This window comes from Pseudophryne corroboree, chromosome 1 (assembly GCF_028390025.1).
Source record: "Pseudophryne corroboree isolate aPseCor3 chromosome 1, aPseCor3.hap2, whole genome shotgun sequence".
Taxonomy (NCBI): Eukaryota; Metazoa; Chordata; class Amphibia; order Anura; family Myobatrachidae; genus Pseudophryne; species Pseudophryne corroboree.
Window position 1 is genome coordinate 1,151,506,679 of NC_086444.1, and position 17,878 is coordinate 1,151,524,556.

A 17,878-nucleotide genomic window follows, 5' to 3' on the forward strand; every position below is an offset into this window, starting at 1 on the left:
CGGAAGAGGTCATTCCTACACTGGTAAAGGCCAGGAAGGAGGTGACTGCACAACATTATCACCGCATTTGGAGAAAATATGTTGCGTGGTGTGAGGCCAGGAAGGCCCCCACGGAGGAATTTCAACTGGGTCGATTCCTACATTTCCTGCAAACAGGATTGTCTATGGGCCTCAAATTGGGGTCCATTAAGGTTCAAATTTCGGCCCTGTCGATTTTCTTCCAGAAAGAATTGGCTTCAGTTCCTGAACTCCAGACTTTTGTAAAAGGAGTACTACATATACAGCCCCCGGTTGTGCCCCCAGTGGCACCGTGGGATCTTAATGTAGTCTTGGATTTTCTCAAATCCCATTGGTTTGAGCCGCTCAAATCGGTGGAGCTGAAGTATCTTACATGGAAAGTAACCATGCTACTGGCCCTGGCTTCAGCCAGGAGAGTATCAGAATTGGCGGCTTTATCATATAAGAGCCCATATCTGATTTTCCATACGGACAGGGCAGAACTGCGGACGCGTCCTCATTTTCTGCCTAAGGTTGTGTCAGCGTTTCACCTGAACCAGCCTATTGTGGTGCCTGCGGCTACTAACGAGTTGGAGGATTCCAAGTTGTTGGACGTGGTCCGGGCATTGAAAATATATATTTCAAGAACGGCGGGAGTCAGAAAGTCTGACTCACTGCTTATATTGTATGCACCCAACAAGATGGGTGCTCCTGCTTCTAAGCAGACGATTGCTCGTTGGATTTGTAGCACAATTCAACTTGCACATTCTGTGGCAGGCTTGCCACAACCTAAATCTGTCAAGGCCCATTCCACAAGGAAAGTGGGCTCATCCTGGGCGGCTGCCCGGGGAGTCTCGGCATTACAACTCTGCCGAGCTGCTACTTGGTCAGGGGCAAACACGTTTGCAAAATTCTACAAATTTGATACCCTGGCTGAGGAGGACCTTGAGTTCTCTCATTCGGTGCTGCAGAGTCATCCGCACTCTCCCGCCCGTTTGGGAGCTTTGGTATAATCCCCATGGTCCTGACGGAGTCCCCAGCATCCACTTAGGACGTTAGAGAAAATAAGAATTTACTTACCGATAATTCTATTTCTCGTAGTCCGTAGTGGATGCTGGGCGCCCATCCCAAGTGCGGATTGTCTGCAATACTTGTACATAGTTATTGTTACAAAAAAATCGGGTTGTTATTTGTTGTGAGCCGTCTGTTCAGAGGCTCCTACGTTTGTCATACTGTTAACTGGGTTCAGATCACAAGTTATACGGTGTGATTGGTGTGGCTGGTATGAGTCTTACCCGGGGTTCAATATCCTTCCTTATTGTGTACGCTCGTCCGGGCACAGTATCCTAACTGAGGCTTGGAGGAGGGTCATAGGGGGAGGAGCCAGTACACACCACCTAATCCTAAAGCTTTATTTTTGTGCCCTGTCTCCTGCGGAGCCGCTATTCCCCATGGTCCTGACGGAGTCCCCAGCATCCACTACGGACTACGAGAAATAGAATTATCGGTAAGTAAATTCTTATTTTCCTGAATCTGAGAAATTAAATGAGGTGTGTGATGATGCGTGGGTTTCCCCCGATAACAACTGATAATTTCTAAAATGTTATTGGCATTATATCCTTTCCCGCCAGAGGTTAGGGTGCGTTGGGAAACACCCCCTAGGGTGGATAAAGCGCTCACACGCTTGTAAGGGCTCTACCCTCTCCTGAGATGGCCGCCCTTAAGGATCCTGCTGATAGAAAGCAGGAGGGTATCCTAAAATGTATTTACACACATACTGGTGTTATACTGCGACCAGCAATCGCCTCAGCCTGGATGTGCAGTGCTGGGTTGGCGTGGTCGGATTCCCTGACTGAAAATATTGATACCCTAGATAGGGACAGTATATTTTTGCCTATAGAGCATTTAAAAGATGCATTTCTATATATGCGTGATGCACAGCGGAATATTTGCCGACTGGCATCAAGTCTAAGTGCGTTGTCCATTTCTACCAGTAGAGGGTTATGGACACGACAGTGGTCAGGTGATGCGGATTTCAAACGGCATTTGGAAGTATTGCCTTATTAAGGGGAGGAGTTATTTGGGGTCGGTCTTTCAGACCTGGTGGCCACGGCAACAGCTGGGAAATCCACGTTTGTACCCCAGGTCGCCTCTCAACATGAGAAGACGCCGTATTATCAGGCGCAGTCTTTTCGTGGACAAGCGGGCAAAAGGTTCCTCATTTCTGCCCCGTGACAGAGGGAGAGGAAAAAGGCTGCAGAAATCAGCCAGTTCCCAGAATCAGAAACCCTCTCCCGCCTCTGCCAAGCCCTCAGTATGACCTGGGGCTTTACAAGCAGAATCAGGCACGGTGGGGGGCCTGTCTCAATGAATTTCAGCACGCAGTGGGCTCACTCGCAAGTAGACCCCTGGATCCTTCAGGTGATATCTCAGGGGTACAAATTGGAATTCGAGACGTCTCCCCCTCGCCGTTTCCTAAAGTCGGCTTTACCGATGTCTCCTTCTGACACGGAGACAGTTTTGGAAGCCATTCACAAGCTGTATTCCCAGCAGGTGATAATCAAGATACCCCTCCTGCAACAGGGAACGGGGTATTATTCCACACTGTTGTGGTACCGAAGCCGGACGGCTCGGTGAGACCGATTCTAAATCTAAAATCTTTGAACACTTACATACAGAGGTTCAAATTCAAGATTGAGTCACTCACAGCAGTGATTGCGAACCTGGAAGAAGGGGACTACATGATGTCTCGGGACATCAAGGATGCTTACCTTCATGTCCAAATTTACCCTTCTCACCAAGGGTACCTCAGGTTTATGGTACAGAACTGTCACTATCAGTTCAGACGCTGCCATATGGATGGTCCACGGCACCCCGGGTCTTTACTAAGGTAATGGCCGAAATGATGATATTCCTTCGAAGGAAGGGAATTTTAGTTATCCCTTACTTGGACGATTCCCTGATAAGGGTAAGATCCAGGGAACAGTTGGAGGTCGGTGTAGCACTATCTCAGGTAGTGTTGCGGCAGCACGATTGGATTCTCAATATTCCAAAATCGCAGCTGGTTCCGACGACTCGTCTTCTGTTCCTAGGGATGATCCTGGACACAGTCCAGAAAAAGGTGTTTCTCCCGGAGGAGAAAGCCAGGGATTTATCCGAGCTAGTCAGGAACCTCCTAAAACCGAGCCAAGTCTCAGTGCATCAATGCACAAGGGTTCTGGGTAAAATGGTGGCTTCCTACGAAGCAATCCCATTCGGCAGATTCCACGCAAGAACTTTCCAGTGGGACCTGCTGGACAAATGGTCCGGGTCGCATCTTCAGATGCATCAGCGGATAACCCTGTCACCAAGAACAAGGGTGTCCCTCCTGTGTTGGTTGCAGAGTGCTCATCTTCTAGAGGGCCGCAGATTCGGCATTCAGGACTGGGTCCTGGTGACCACGGATGCCAGCCTGCGAGGCTGGGGAGCAGTCACACAGGGAAGGAATTTCCAGGGCTTATGGTCAAGCCTGGAGACATCACTTCACATAAATATCCTGAAGCTAAGGGCCATTTACAATGCTCTAAGCTTAGCAAGACCTCTGCTTCAAGGTCAGCCGGTGTTGATCCAGTCGGACAACATCACGGCAGTCACCCACGTAAACAGACAGGGTGGCACAAGAAGCAGGAGGGCAATGGCAGAAGCTGCAAGGATTCTTCGCTGGGCGGAAAATCATGTGATAGCACTGTCAGCAATTCCGGGAGTGGACAACTGGGAAGCAGATTTCCTCAGCAGACACGACCTCCACCCGGGAGAGTGGGGACTTCACCCAGAAGTCTTCCACATGATTATAAACCGTTGGGAAAAACTCGACAGGTATTGCGCCAGGTCAAGGGACCCTCAGGCAATAGCTGTAGACGCTCTGGTAACACCGTGGGTGTACCAGTCAGTGTATGTGTTCCCTCATCTGCCTCTCATATCCAAGGTACTGAGATTGATAAGATGGAGAGGAGTAAGCACTATATTCGTGGCTCCGGATTGGCCAAGAAGGACTTGGTAACCGGAACTTCAAGAGATGCTCACGGAGGAACCGTGGCCTCTACCTCTAAGAAGGGACCTGCTCCAGCAAGGACCCTGTCTGTTCCAAGACTTACCGTGGCTGCGTTTGACGGCATGGCGGTTGAACACCGGATCCTGAAGTAAAAAAGGCATTCCGGATGAAGTCATCCCTATCCTGATCAAAGCCAGGAAGGATGTAACCGCAAAACATTATCACCGCATTTGGCGAAAATATGTTGCGTGGTGCGAGGCCAGTAAGGCCCGACGGAGGAAATTCAACTGGGTCGATTCCTACATTTCCTGCAAACAGGAGTGTCTATGGGCCTGAAATTGGGGTCCATTAAGGTTCAAATTTCGGCCCTGTCAATTTTCTTCCAAAAAGAACTAGCTTCAGTCCCTGAAGTTCAGACGTTGTAAAAGGGGTACTGCATATACAGCCTCCTTTTGTGCTTCCAGTGGCACCTTGGCATCTCAATGTAGTTTTTGGGTTCCAAAAGTCACATTGGTTTGAACCACTTAAATCTGTGGAGTTAAAATATCTCACATGGAAAGTGGTCATGCTGTTGGCCCTGGCTTCAGCCAGGCGCGTCTCAGAATTGGCGGCTTTATCCTGTAAAAGCCCTTATCTGATTTTCCATTGGGACAGGGCGGAATTGAGGACTCGTCCTCAGTTTCTCCCTAAGGTGGTTTCAGCGTTTCACCTGAACCAACCTATTGTGGTGCCTGCGGCTACTAGGGACTTGGAGGACTCCAAGTTGCTAGACGTTGTCAGGGCCCTGAAAATATAGGTTTCCAGGACGGCTGGAGTCAGAAAATCTGACTCGCTGTTTATCCTGTATGCACCCAACAAGCTGGGTGCTCCTGCTTCTAAGCAGACTATTGCTCGTTGGATTTGTAGTACAATTCAGCTTGCACATTCTGTGGCAGGCCTGCCACAGCCAAAAATCTGTAAATGCCCACTCCACAAGGAAGATGGGCTCATCTTGGGCGGCTGCCAGAGGGGTCTCGGCTTTACAACTTTGCCGAGCAGCTACTTGGTCAGGAGCAAATACGTTTGTAAAATTCTACAAAATTGATACCCTGGCTGACGAGGACCTGGAGTTCTCTCATTTGGTGCTGCAGAGTCATCCGCACTCTCCCGCCCGTTTGGGAGCTTTGGTATAATCCCCATGGTCCTTACGGAGTCCCCAGCATCCACTTAGGACGTTAGAGAAAATAAGAATTTACTTACCGATAATTCTATTTCTCGTAGTCCGTAGTGGATGCTGGGCGCCCATCCCAAGTGCGGATTGTCTGCAATACTTGTACATAGTTATTGTTACCAAAAAATCGGGTTATTGCTGTAGTGAGCCATCTTTTCTAGAGGCTCCTCTGTTATCATGCTGTTAACTGGGTTTAGATCACGAGTTGTACGGTGTGATTGGTGTGGCTGGTATGAGTCTTACCCGGGATTCAAAATCCTTCCTTATTGTGTACGCTCGTCCGGGCACAGTATCCTAACTGAGGCTTGGAGGAGGGTCATAGGGGGAGGAGCCAGTGCACACTAGAGATGAGCGGGTTCGGTTCCTCTGAATCCGAACCCGCCCGAACTTCAGGTTTTTTACACGGGTCCGAGCAGGCTCGGATCTTCCCGCCTTGCTCGGCTAACCCGAGCGCGCCCGAACGTCATCATCACGCTGTCGGATTCTCGCGAGGCTCGGATTCTATCGCGAGACTCGGATTCTATATAAGGAGCCGCGCGTCGCCGCCATTTTCACACGTGCATTGAGAGTCATAGGGAGAGGACGTGGCTGGCGTCCTCTCCGTTTAGAGAAGAGAGAGACACAGTATTTTGGGGAGCATTATTAGGAGGAGTACTACTATACTGTATACTACTATACTACTTGCTGCTGAAGTGATATTTTATACTAGATTAGATAATAGATAGTGTGACTGTAAGTGTATTATCTGACTTGTGGGGGAGACACTGACAGTGGGGAGCAGTTAGAGTCTGAGAGCAGGACTCAGGAGTACATATAACGTACAGTGCACACTTTTGCTGCCAGAGTCAGTGCCACACTGCCATTGTTGTGACCACACTGACCACCAGTATAATAATATATTTTGTGATTGTCTGCTTAGGCCTCGGAGTACTAGTTGCAAGTTGCAACGTGACCTGAAGTGACCACCAGTTTAATAATCAATCACCACCAGTTAATATATATATATATATATATATATATATATAATTGTATATAATATATATATATATATATATATATATATATATATAATTGTATACCACCTACCCGTGGTTTTTTTTTTTTTCATTCTTCTTTATACATACTACTATAGTAGCTTACTGTAGCAGTCTGCGGTGCTGTGCTGACCTGACAGTGTCCAGCAGGTCCGTCATCAGTCATTACATAATAAATATATATAGTACCTGTCCGGCTGCAGTACTAGTGATATTATATTGATTTCATCTCATTATCAATAATTTATCATCCAGTCTAGACTCTATATTAGCAGCAGACACAGTACGTTAGTCCACGGCTGTAGCTACCTCTGTGTCGGCACTCGGCAGTCCATCCATAATTGTATACCACCTACCCGTGGTTTTTTTTTTTTCTTTCTTCTTTGTACATACTACTATAGAGTATAGTAGCTTACTGTAGCAGTCTGCGGTGCTGCTGAGCTGACAGTGTCCAGCAGGTCCGTCATCAGTCATCATTACCTAATATATATATTATCTACCTGTCCGGCTGCAGTACTAGTGATATTATATATACATACATATATATATATTGATTTCATCTCATTATCAATCATCCAGTCTATATTAGCAGCAGACACAGTACGTTAGTCCACGGCTGTAGCTACCTCTGTGTCGGCACTCGGCAGTCCATCCATAATTGTATACCACCTACCCGTGGTTTTTTTTTCTTCTTTCTTCTTTGTACATACTACTATAGTATAGTAGCTTACTGTAGCAGTCTGCGGTGCTGCTGAGCTGACAGTGTCCAGCAGGTCCGTCATCAGTCATCATTACCTAATAAATATATTATCTACCTGTCCGGCTGCAGTACTAGTGATATTATATATACATACATATATATATATATATATTGATTTCATCTCATTATCAATCATCCAGTCTATATTAGCAGCAGACACAGTACGTTAGTCCACGGCTGTAGCTACCTCTGTGTCGGCACTCGGCAGTCCATCCATAATTGTATACCACCTACCCGTGGTTTTTTTTTTTCTTTCTTCTTTGTACATACTACTATAGAGTATAGTAGCTTACTGTAGCAGTCTGCGGTGCTGCTGAGCTGACAGTGTCCAGCAGGTCCGTCATCAGTCATCATTACCTAATAAATATATTATCTACCTGTCCGGCTGCAGTACTAGTGATATTATATATACATACATATATATATATTGATTTCATCTCATTATCAATCATCCAGTCTATATTAGCAGCAGACACAGTACGTTAGTCCACGGCTGTAGCTACCTCTGTGTCGGCACTCGGCAGTCCATCCATAATTGTATACCACCTACCCGTGGTTTTTTTTTCTTCTTTCTTCTTTGTACATACTACTATAGTATAGTAGCTTACTGTAGCAGTCTGCGGTGCTGCTGAGCTGACAGTGTCCAGCAGGTCCGTCATCAGTCATCATTACCTAATAAATATATTATCTACCTGTCCGGCTGCAGTACTAGTGATATTATATATACATACATATATATATATATATATTGATTTCATCTCATTATCATCCAGTCTATATTAGCAGCAGACACAGTACGGTAGTCCACGGCTGTAGCTACCTCTGTGTCGGCACTCGGCAGTCCATCCATAAGTATACTAGTATCCATCCATCTCCATTGTTTACCTGAGGTGCCTTGTAGTTGTGCCTATTAAAATATGGAGAACAAAAATGTTGAGGTTCCAAAATTAGGGAAAGATCAAGATCCACTTCCACCTCGTGCTGAAGCTGCTGCCACTAGTCATGGCCGAGATGATGAAATGCCAGCAACGTCGTCTGCCAAGGCCGATGCCCAATGTCATAGTACAGAGCATGTCAAATCCAAAACACCAAATATCAGTAAAAAAAGGACTCCAAAACCTAAAATAAAATTGTCGGAGGAGAAGCGTAAACTTGCCAATATGCCATTTACCACACGGAGTGGCAAGGAACGGCTGAGGCCCTGGCCTATGTTCATGGCTAGTGGTTCAGCTTCACATGAGGATGGAAGCACTCAGCCTCTCGCTAGAAAAATGAAAAGACTCAAGCTGGCAAAAGCAGTAGCACCGCAAAGAACTGTGCGTTCTTCGAAATCCCAAATCCACAAGGAGAGTCCAATTGTGTCGGTTGCGATGCCTGACCTTCCCAACACTGGACGTGAAGAGCATGCGCCTTCCACCATTTGCACGCCCCCTGCAAGTGCTGGAAGGAGCACCCGCAGTCCAGTTCCTGATAGTCAGATTGAAGATGTCAGTGTTGAAGTACACCAGGATGAGGAGGATATGGGTGTTGCTGGCGCTGGGGAGGAAATTGACCAGGAGGATTCTGATGGTGAGGTGGTTTGTTTAAGTCAGGCACCCGGGGAGACACCTGTTGTCCGTGGGAGGAATATGGCCGTTGACATGCCTGGTGAAAATACCAAAAAAATCAGCTCTTCAGTGTGGAGGTATTTCAACAGAAAAGCGGACAACAGGTGTCAAGCCGTGTGTTGCCTTTGTCAAGCTGTAATAAGTAGGGGTAAGGACGTTAACCACCTCGGAACATCCTCCCTTATACGTCACCTGCAGCGCATTCATAATAAGTCAGTGACAAGTTCAAAAACTTTGGGCGACAGTCCACTGACGACCAGTAAATCCCTTCCTCTTGTAACCAAGCTCACGCAAACCACCCCACCAACTCCCTCAGTGTCAATTTCCTCCTTCCCCAGGAATGCCAATAGTCCTGCAGACCATGTCACTGGCAATTCTGACGAGTCCTCTCCTGCCTGGGATTCCTCCGATGCATCCTTGCGTGTAACGCCTACTGCTGCTGGCGCTGCTGTTGTTGCTGCTGGGAGTCGATGGTCATCCCAGAGGGGAAGTCGTAAGCCCACTTGTACTACTTCCAGTAAGCAATTGACTGTCCAACAGTCCTTTGCGAGGAAGATGAAATATCACAGCAGTCATCCTGCTGCAAAGCGGATAACTGAGGCCTTGACAACTATGTTGGTGTTAGACGTGCGTCCGGTATCCGCCGTTAGTTCACAGGGAACTAGACAATTTATTGAGGCAGTGTGCCCCCGTTACCAAATACCATCTAGGTTCCACTTCTCTAGGCAGGCGATACCGAGAATGTACACGGACGTCAGAAAAAGACTCACCAGTGTCCTAAAAAATGCAGTTGTACCCAATGTCCACTTAACCACGGACATGTGGACAAGTGGAGCAGGGCAGGGTCAGGACTATATGACTGTGACAGCCCACTGGGTAGATGTATGGACTCCCGCCGCAAGAACAGCAGCGGCGGCACCAGTAGCAGCATCTCGCAAACGCCAACTCTTTCCTAGGCAGGCTACGCTTTGTATCACCGCTTTCCAGAATACGCACACAGCTGAAAACCTCTTACGGCAACTGAGGAAGATCATCGCGGAATGGCTTACCCCAATTGGACTCTCCTGTGGATTTGTGGCATCGGACAACGCCAGCAATATTGTGTGTGCATTAAATATGGGCAAATTCCAGCACGTCCCATGTTTTGCACATACCTTGAATTTGGTGGTGCAGAATTTTTTAAAAAACGACAGGGGCGTGCAAGAGATGCTGTCGGTGGCCAGAAGAATTGCGGGACACTTTCGGCGTACAGGCACCACGTACAGAAGACTGGAGCACCACCAAAAACTACTGAACCTGCCCTGCCATCATCTGAAGCAAGAAGTGGTAACGAGGTGGAATTCAACCCTCTATATGCTTCAGAGGTTGGAGGAGCAGCAAAAGGCCATTCAAGCCTATACAATTGAGCACGATATAGGAGGTGGAATGCACCTGTCTCAAGCGCAGTGGAGAATGATTTCAACGTTGTGCAAGGTTCTGATGCCCTTTGAACTTGCCACACGTGAAGTCAGTTCAGACACTGCCAGCCTGAGTCAGGTCATTCCCCTCATCAGGCTTTTGCAGAAGAAGCTGGAGACATTGAAGGAGGAGCTAACACGGAGCGATTCCGCTAGGCATGTTGGACTTGTGGATGGAGCCCTTAATTCGCTTAACAAGGATTCACGGGTGGTCAATCTGTTGAAATCAGAGCACTACATTTTGGCCACCGTGCTCGATCCTAGATTTAAAGCCTACCTTGGATCTCTCTTTCCGGCAGACACAAGTCTGCTGGGGTTGAAAGACCTGCTGGTGACAAAATTGTCAAGTCAAGCGGAACGCGACCTGTCAACATCTCCTCCTTCACATTCTCCCGCAACTGGGGGTGCGAGGAAAAGGCTCAGAATTCCGAGCCCACCCGCTGGCGGTGATGCAGGGCAGTCTGGAGCGACTGCTGATGCTGACATCTGGTCCGGACTGAAGGACCTGACAACGATTACGGACATGTCGTCTACTGTCACTGCATATGATTCTCTCACCATTGAAAGAATGGTGGAGGATTATATGAGTGACCGCATCCAAGTAGGCACGTCACACAGTCCGTACTTATACTGGCAGGAAAAAGAGGCAATTTGGAGGCCCTTGCACAAACTGGCTTTATTCTACCTAAGTTGCCCTCCCACAAGTGTGTACTCCGAAAGAGTGTTTAGTGCCGCCGCTCACCTTGTCAGCAATCGGCGTACGAGGTTACATCCAGAAAATGTGGAGAAGATGATGTTCATTAAAATGAATTATAATCAATTCCTCCGTGGAGACATTGACCAGCAGCAATTGCCTCCACAAAGTACACAGGGAGCTGAGATGGTGGATTCCAGTGGGGACGAATTGATAATCTGTGAGGAGGGGGATGTACACGGTGATATATCGGAGGATGATGATGAGGTGGACATCTTGCCTCTGTAGAGCCAGTTTGTGCAAGGAGAGATTAATTGCTTCTTTTTTGGTGGGGGTCCAAACCAACCCGTCATTTCAGTCACAGTCGTGTGGCAGACCCTGTCACTGAAATGATGGGTTGGTTAAAGTGTGCATGTCCTGTTTATACAACATAAGGGTGGGTGGGAGGGCCCAAGGACAATTCCATCTTGCACCTCTTTTTTCTTTAATTTTTTTTTTGCGTCATGTGCTGTTTGTGGAATGTTTTTTGGAAGGGCCATCCTGCGTGACACTGCAGTGCCACTCCTAGATGGGCCCGGTGTTTGTGTCGGCCACTAGGGTCGCTTATCTTACTCACACAGCTACCTCATTGCGCCTCTTTTTTTCTTTGCGTCATGTGCTGTTTGGGGAGGGTTTTTTGGAAGGGCCATCCTGCGTGACACTGCAGTGCCACTCCTAGATGGGCACGGTGTTTGTGTCGGCCACTAGGGTCGCTTATCTTACTCACACAGCTACCTCATTGCGCCTCTTTTTTTCTTTGCGTCATGTGCTGTTTGGGGAGGGTTTTTTGGAAGGGCCATCCTGCGTGACACTGCAGTGCCACTCCTAGATGGGCACGGTGTTTGTGTCGGCCACTAGGGTCGCTTATCTTACTCACACAGCTACCTCATTGCGCCTCTTTTTTTCTTTGCATCATGTGCTGTTTGGGGAGGGTTTTTTGGAAGGGCCATCCTGCGTGACACTGCAGTGCCACTCCTAGATGGGCACGGTGTTTGTGTCGGCCAATAGGGTCGCTTATCTTACTCACACAGCTACCTCATTGCGCCTCTTTTTTTCTTTGCGTCATGTGCTGTTTGGGGAGGGTTTTTTGGAAGGGCCATCCTGCGTGACACTGCAGTGCCACTCCTAGATGGGCACGGTGTTTGTGTCGGCCACTAGGGTCGCTTATCTTACTCACACAGCTACCTCATTGCGCCTCTTTTTTTCTTTGCGTCATGTGCTGTTTGGGGAGGGTTTTTTGGAAGGGCCATCCTGCGTGACACTGCAGTGCCACTCCTAGATGGGCACGGTGTTTGTGTCGGCCACTAGGGTCGCTTATCTTACTCACACAGCTACCTCATTGCGCCTCTTTTTTTCTTTGCGTCATGTGCTGTTTGGGGAGTGTTTTTTGGAAGGGCCATCCTGCGTGACACTGCAGTGCCACTCCTAGATGGGCCCGGTGTTTGTGTCGGCCACTAGGGTCGCTTATCTTACTCACACAGCTACCTCATTGCGCCTCTTTTTCTCTTTGCGTCATGTGCTGTTTGGGGAGGGTTTTTTGGAAGGGCCATCCTGCGTGACACTGCAGTGCCACTCCTAGATGGGCCCGGTGTTTGTGTCGGCCACTAGGGTCGCTTAACTTACTCACACAGCTACCTCATTGCGCCTCTTTTTTTCTTTGCGTCATGTGCTGTTTGGGGAGTGTTTTTTGGAAGGGCCATCCTGCGTGACACTGCAGTGCCACTCCTAGATGGGCACGGTGTTTGTGTCGGCCACTAGGGTCGCTTAGCTTAGTCATCCAGCGACCTAGGTGCAAATTTTAGGACTAAAAATAATATTGTGAGGTGTGAGGTATTCAGAATAGACTGAAAATTAGTGGATATTATGGTTTTTGAGGTTAATAATACTTTGGGATCAAAATGACCCCCAAATTCTATGATTTAAGCTGTTTTTTTAGTGTTTTTAAAAAAAAACACCCGAATCCAAAACACACCCGAATCCGACAAAAAAAATTCGGTGAGGTTTTGCCAAAACGCGGTCGAACCCAAAACACGGCCGCGGAACCGAACCCAAAACCAAAACACAAAGGCCCTCATTCCGAGTTGATCGCTCGCAAGGCGAATGTAGCAGAGTTACACACGCTAAGCCGCCGCCTACTGGGAGTGAATCTTAGCTTCTTAAATGTGCGACCGATGTATGCGCAATATTGCGATTACAAACGAGTTAGCAGTTTTTGAGTAGCTTCAGACTTACTCTGCCTGTGCGATCAGTTCAGTGCTTTTCGGTCCTGGCTGACGTCATAAACACACCCAGCGTTCGCCCAGGCACACCCACCGTTTCCCCGGCCACTCCTGCGTTTTCTCCGGAAACGGTAGCGTTTCCAGCCACACGCCCCTAAAACGCCGTGCATCCGCCCAGTAACACCCATTTCCTGTCAATCACAATGCGAACGTCGGAGCGATGAAAAAGCCGTGAGTAAACTTACTTTCTTCATAGTAAAGTTACTTGGCGCAGTCGCAGTGCGAACATTGCGCATGCGCACTAAGAGAATTCTCACTGCGATGCGATGAAAATCTCCGAGCGAACAACTCGGAATGAGGGCCAAAACCCGAAAAATTTCAAGTGCACATCTCTAGTGCACACCAGGTAGTTCTAAAGCTTTACTTTTGTGCCCAGTCTCCTGCGGAGCCGCTATTCCCAGTCTCCTGCGGAGCCGCTATTCCCCATGGTCCTTACGGAGTCCCCAGCATCCACTACGGACTACGAGAAATAGAATTATCGGTAAGTAAATTCTTATTATTTACATTACATGTACATTAAACTGTGAACATTTAAAATCACTGACAACACTTGCAACGGAATGGGTTTGTTGGGTCGATCCTATTTAGGTCGACACTCATTAGGTCGACCACTATTGGTCGACAGACAGTAGGTCGACACCTGAAAAAAGTCGACATGGTCGGCAGGTCGAAATGGAAAAGGTCGATATGAGGGGTTTTTTTGTGTCCTTTTTTTCCCTAAAGTGACCGGAAACCCCAATTAGTGCACCGTGTCCCCTCGCATGGCCTGCTTCTTCGCCATGCTTCAGGTTACTATTCCCAATCGTAGTCCATGTGGATCGTAGAGTATAAAAAAGTTCAACAAATGAAAAAAATTGTGAAAAACTCATGTCAACCTTTTTATGTGTCGACCTTGCCATGCCAACCTAATGCGTATGTCGACCTTTTCCGGGCATCGACCTAATGCACGTCGACCAATAGTGGTTGAACTATTGAGGGTCAACCTAAGGACCGTATCACCTTGTAACAAGATGTCTATGGCAAATATATATTCTCCTAATAATAGGTGCATGATATTAAAGGATATAATAAATGAATAATAATAATAATAATAATAATAATAATAATCACAACTTAATAATATAATTACACATTTCTGTTGCAGTACACAAATTGGCTTGCTATAAATACATTCATTAACATAGGCCCTCATTCCAAGTTGTTTGCTCGCTAGCTGCTTTTAGCAGCCGTGCAAACTCTAGGCCGCCGCCCTCTGGGAGTGTATCTTAGCTTAGCAGAAGTGCGAACGAAAGGATTGCAGCGCTGCAACAAAAAGAGATTGTGTAGTATCTGAGTAGCTCCAGACCTACTCCTAGCTTCAGACTGTTGAGTTCCTGTTTTGACGTCACGAACACGCTCTGCGTTCGGCCAGCCACGCCTGCGTTTCCCCAGGCACGCCTGCATTTGTATCTGTCACGCCTGCGTTTTTACACACACTCCCCGAAAACGGTCAGTTGCCTCCCAGAAACACCCACTTCATGTCAATCACTCTGCGGCCAGCAGTGCGACTGAAAAGCGTCGCTAGACCTTGTGTGAAACTACTTCGGCTGTTGTGAAAGTACGTCACGCGTGCGCATTGCGCCTCGTACGCATGCGCAGAAGTGCCTTTTTTGCCTAAACGCTGCGCTGCGAACGAAAACAGCTAGCGAACAACTCGGAATGACCCCCATAGTTGTTACATCTTGTAGTTAAAGTTACTGAGAATCAGAATATTCTTGTTATTCATAATGCTTATTTCCATTGTAAATATATTTAATTGAAGATAAGTCCAGTTAAAATAATAATAACCACACATTATTGTCTGTTAGGGCTGTGTGTCTCCCACCTGGAATCAGACTGGTACTGTTAGTGGCAGGCTTTCAGCAAAGCATCCTGTAAGTTGATTGTGCATATAACAAACAAAACCCTTCAATTTCGCTGCTGTTGGAGGATGGTAGGAGGCGGGTTGTACTGATGCACCTGTGATACTATCTATTGTCTACATGAAAGGGTAGTGGAAAATATTAATCTGGTCACAACCCTGTACAATCATCACGCCCAGGGCTGCCATCACAAATGGTGGGGCCGGTCCTGATCAAATAGACAGGGTGCCCCCCCACCCCCCAAAAGAAAAAGAAAAATATTCTGCCACACTGCCCCACCCCTATGTCATATCACACACCGTGACGTTACATATAGATGGATCGTTGCGGACCTGCAGGAACGATTCACAGAGAGTTGATGCACAGGGAAGGCTTGTTTTAAGAAATTTTCCTTGTGCATCAACCCGCTGTTGTTACGCAGCATGGTGCAGCTCTTCATACTCCAGTCCCCGCAGTCCCCCTCTGATGGCGGCCTTGATCGCGCCAATTACTTGATATCTGCTGATTTGACTGGTAATTGTATAGTTGTGTATGCAGGAGTGTTAACTGATAAACAGTTTAAAACGCTCTTGCAAACAGTCGGATTGGGAGGTCGCACCAATACCGACGGCTGCATCCTGCCCCCTCCTGACCGCCGGTCACACATACCCAACCCAAAGAACATACACATTGAGCTGAAGACCTATCTGCAGAGTGTGTACCTAGCTGTATGCCAGGTACACACTATCAGATAGTGTGTTCTGATCCGATAAACACTGTACTCAGACAGAGAGGTTATCGGATCAGTGCGCACCGTACACACTGAGAATTTTTTTGCTTAGTCTGTACTTGTGATTTCCTTAACAGGATTGGCAGGTCAGAAACAACAGTACAGCTTGTGCAAAACATGCTATATCATCCTCCAGATATGCTCTAACACTCCTGCATACACACTATCTAATTATTGGGCTGATCAGCCTGATGATTGGATAGTGTGTACCCGGCTTTACTCAGCAACTGCAGTTCTTCTAGACCAGATTGTGAGCAACTGGGTCATTCTCACCCACAAATTTAGAGTATGTAACACAATTTTTTAGGATAAGCACTAGCATTTCTCTATCGTCCTAGTGGATGCTGGGGTTCCTGAAAGGACCATGGGGAATAGCGGCTCCGCAGGAGACAGGGCACAAAAGTAAAGCTTTCCGATCAGGTGGTGTGCACTGGCTCCTCCCCCTATGACCCTCCTCCAAGCCAGTTAGATTTTTGTGCCCGGCCGAGAAGGGTGCAATTCTAGGTGGCTCTCCTAAAGAGCTGCTTAGAGAAAGTTTAGCTTAGGTTTTTTTACTTTACAGTGAGTCCTGCTGGCAACAGGATCACTGCAACGAGGGACAGAGGGGAGAAGAAGTGAACTCACCTGCGTGCAGGATGGATTGGCTTCTTGGCTACTGGACATCAGCTCCAGAGGGACGATCACAGGTACAGCCTGGATGGTCACCGGAGCCGCGCCGCCGGCCCCCTTGCAGATGCTGAAGTAAGAAGAGGTCCAGAATCGGCGGCAGAAGACTCCTCAGTCTTCTAAAGGTAGCGCACAGCACTGCAGCTGTGCGCCATTTTCCTCTCAGCACACTTCACACGGCAGTCACTGAGGGTGCAGGGCGCTGGGAGGGGGGCGCCCTGGGAGGCAAATGAATACCTATTTTGGCTAAAAATACCTCACATATAGCCTCCGGAGGCTATATGGAGATATTTAACCCCTGCCAGAATCCGTTAAGAGCGGGAGACGAGGCCGCCGAAAAAGGGGCGGGGCCTATCTCCTCAGCACACAGCGCCATTTTCCCTCACAGAAAGGCTGGAGGGAAGGCTCCCAGGCTCTCCCCTGCACTGCACTACAGAAACAGGGTTAAAACAGAGAGGGGGGGCACTAATTTGGCGATATGCTTATATATATTAAGATGCTATATGGGAAAACACTTATATAAGGTTGTCCCTATATAATTATAGCGTTTTTGGTGTGTGCTGGCAAACTCTCCCTCTGTCTCTCCAAAGGGCTAGTGGGTCCTGTCCTCTATCAGAGCATTCCCTGTGTGTGTGCTGTGTGTCGGTACGTGTGTGTCGACATGTAGGAGGACGATGTTGGTGAGGAGGCGGAGCAATTGCCTGTAATGGTGATGTCACTCTCTAGGGAGTCGACACCGGAATGGATGGCTTATTTAGGAAATTACGTGATCATGTCAACACGCTGCAAGGTCGGTTGACGACATGAGACGGCCGACAAACAATTAGTACCGGTCCAGACGTCTCAAAAACACCGTCAGGGGTTTTTAAAACGCCCGTTTACTTTAGTCGGTCGACACAGACACAGACAGGGACACTGAATCCAGTGTCGACGGTGAATAAACAAACGTATTCCTTATTAGGGCCACACGTTAAAGGCAATGAAGGAGGTGTTACATATTTCTGATACTACAAGTACCACAAAAGAGGGTATTATGTGGGATGTGAAAAAACTACCATAGTTTTTCCTGAATCAGATAAATTAAATAAAGTGTGTGATGATGCGTGGGTTCCCCCCGATAGAAAATTATGGGCGGTATACCCTTTCCCGCCAGAAGTTAGGGCGCGTTGGGAAACACCCCTTAAGGTGGATAAGGCGCTCACACGCTTATCAAAACAAGTGGCGGTACCGTCTATAGATAGGGCCGTCCTCAAGGACCAGCTGACAGGAGGCTGGAAAAATATCATAAAAAGTATATACACACATACTGGTGTTATACTGCGACCAGCGATCGCCTCAGCCTGGATGTGCAGAGCTGGGGTGGCTTGGTCGGATTCCCTGACTAAAAATATTGATACCCTTGACAGGGACAGTATTTTATTGACTATAGAGCATT

At 47.7% G+C, this 17,878-nt stretch overlaps 1 protein-coding gene across 6 annotated transcripts in view; it reads left to right on the forward strand.

Moving 5' to 3' along the window:
• Positions 1 to 17,878, forward strand: part of POLN (DNA polymerase nu) — a 617,268-nt gene that overhangs the window by 265,153 nt on the left and 334,237 nt on the right. For all 6 annotated transcript variants that reach the window (XM_063924721.1, XM_063924733.1, XM_063924728.1 and 3 more), the window contains one exon: positions 14,955 to 15,020. In XM_063924721.1, coding sequence (XP_063780791.1) covers positions 14,955 to 15,020 — 66 coding nt within the window. The remainder of the gene's footprint in view (positions 1 to 14,954; positions 15,021 to 17,878) is intronic.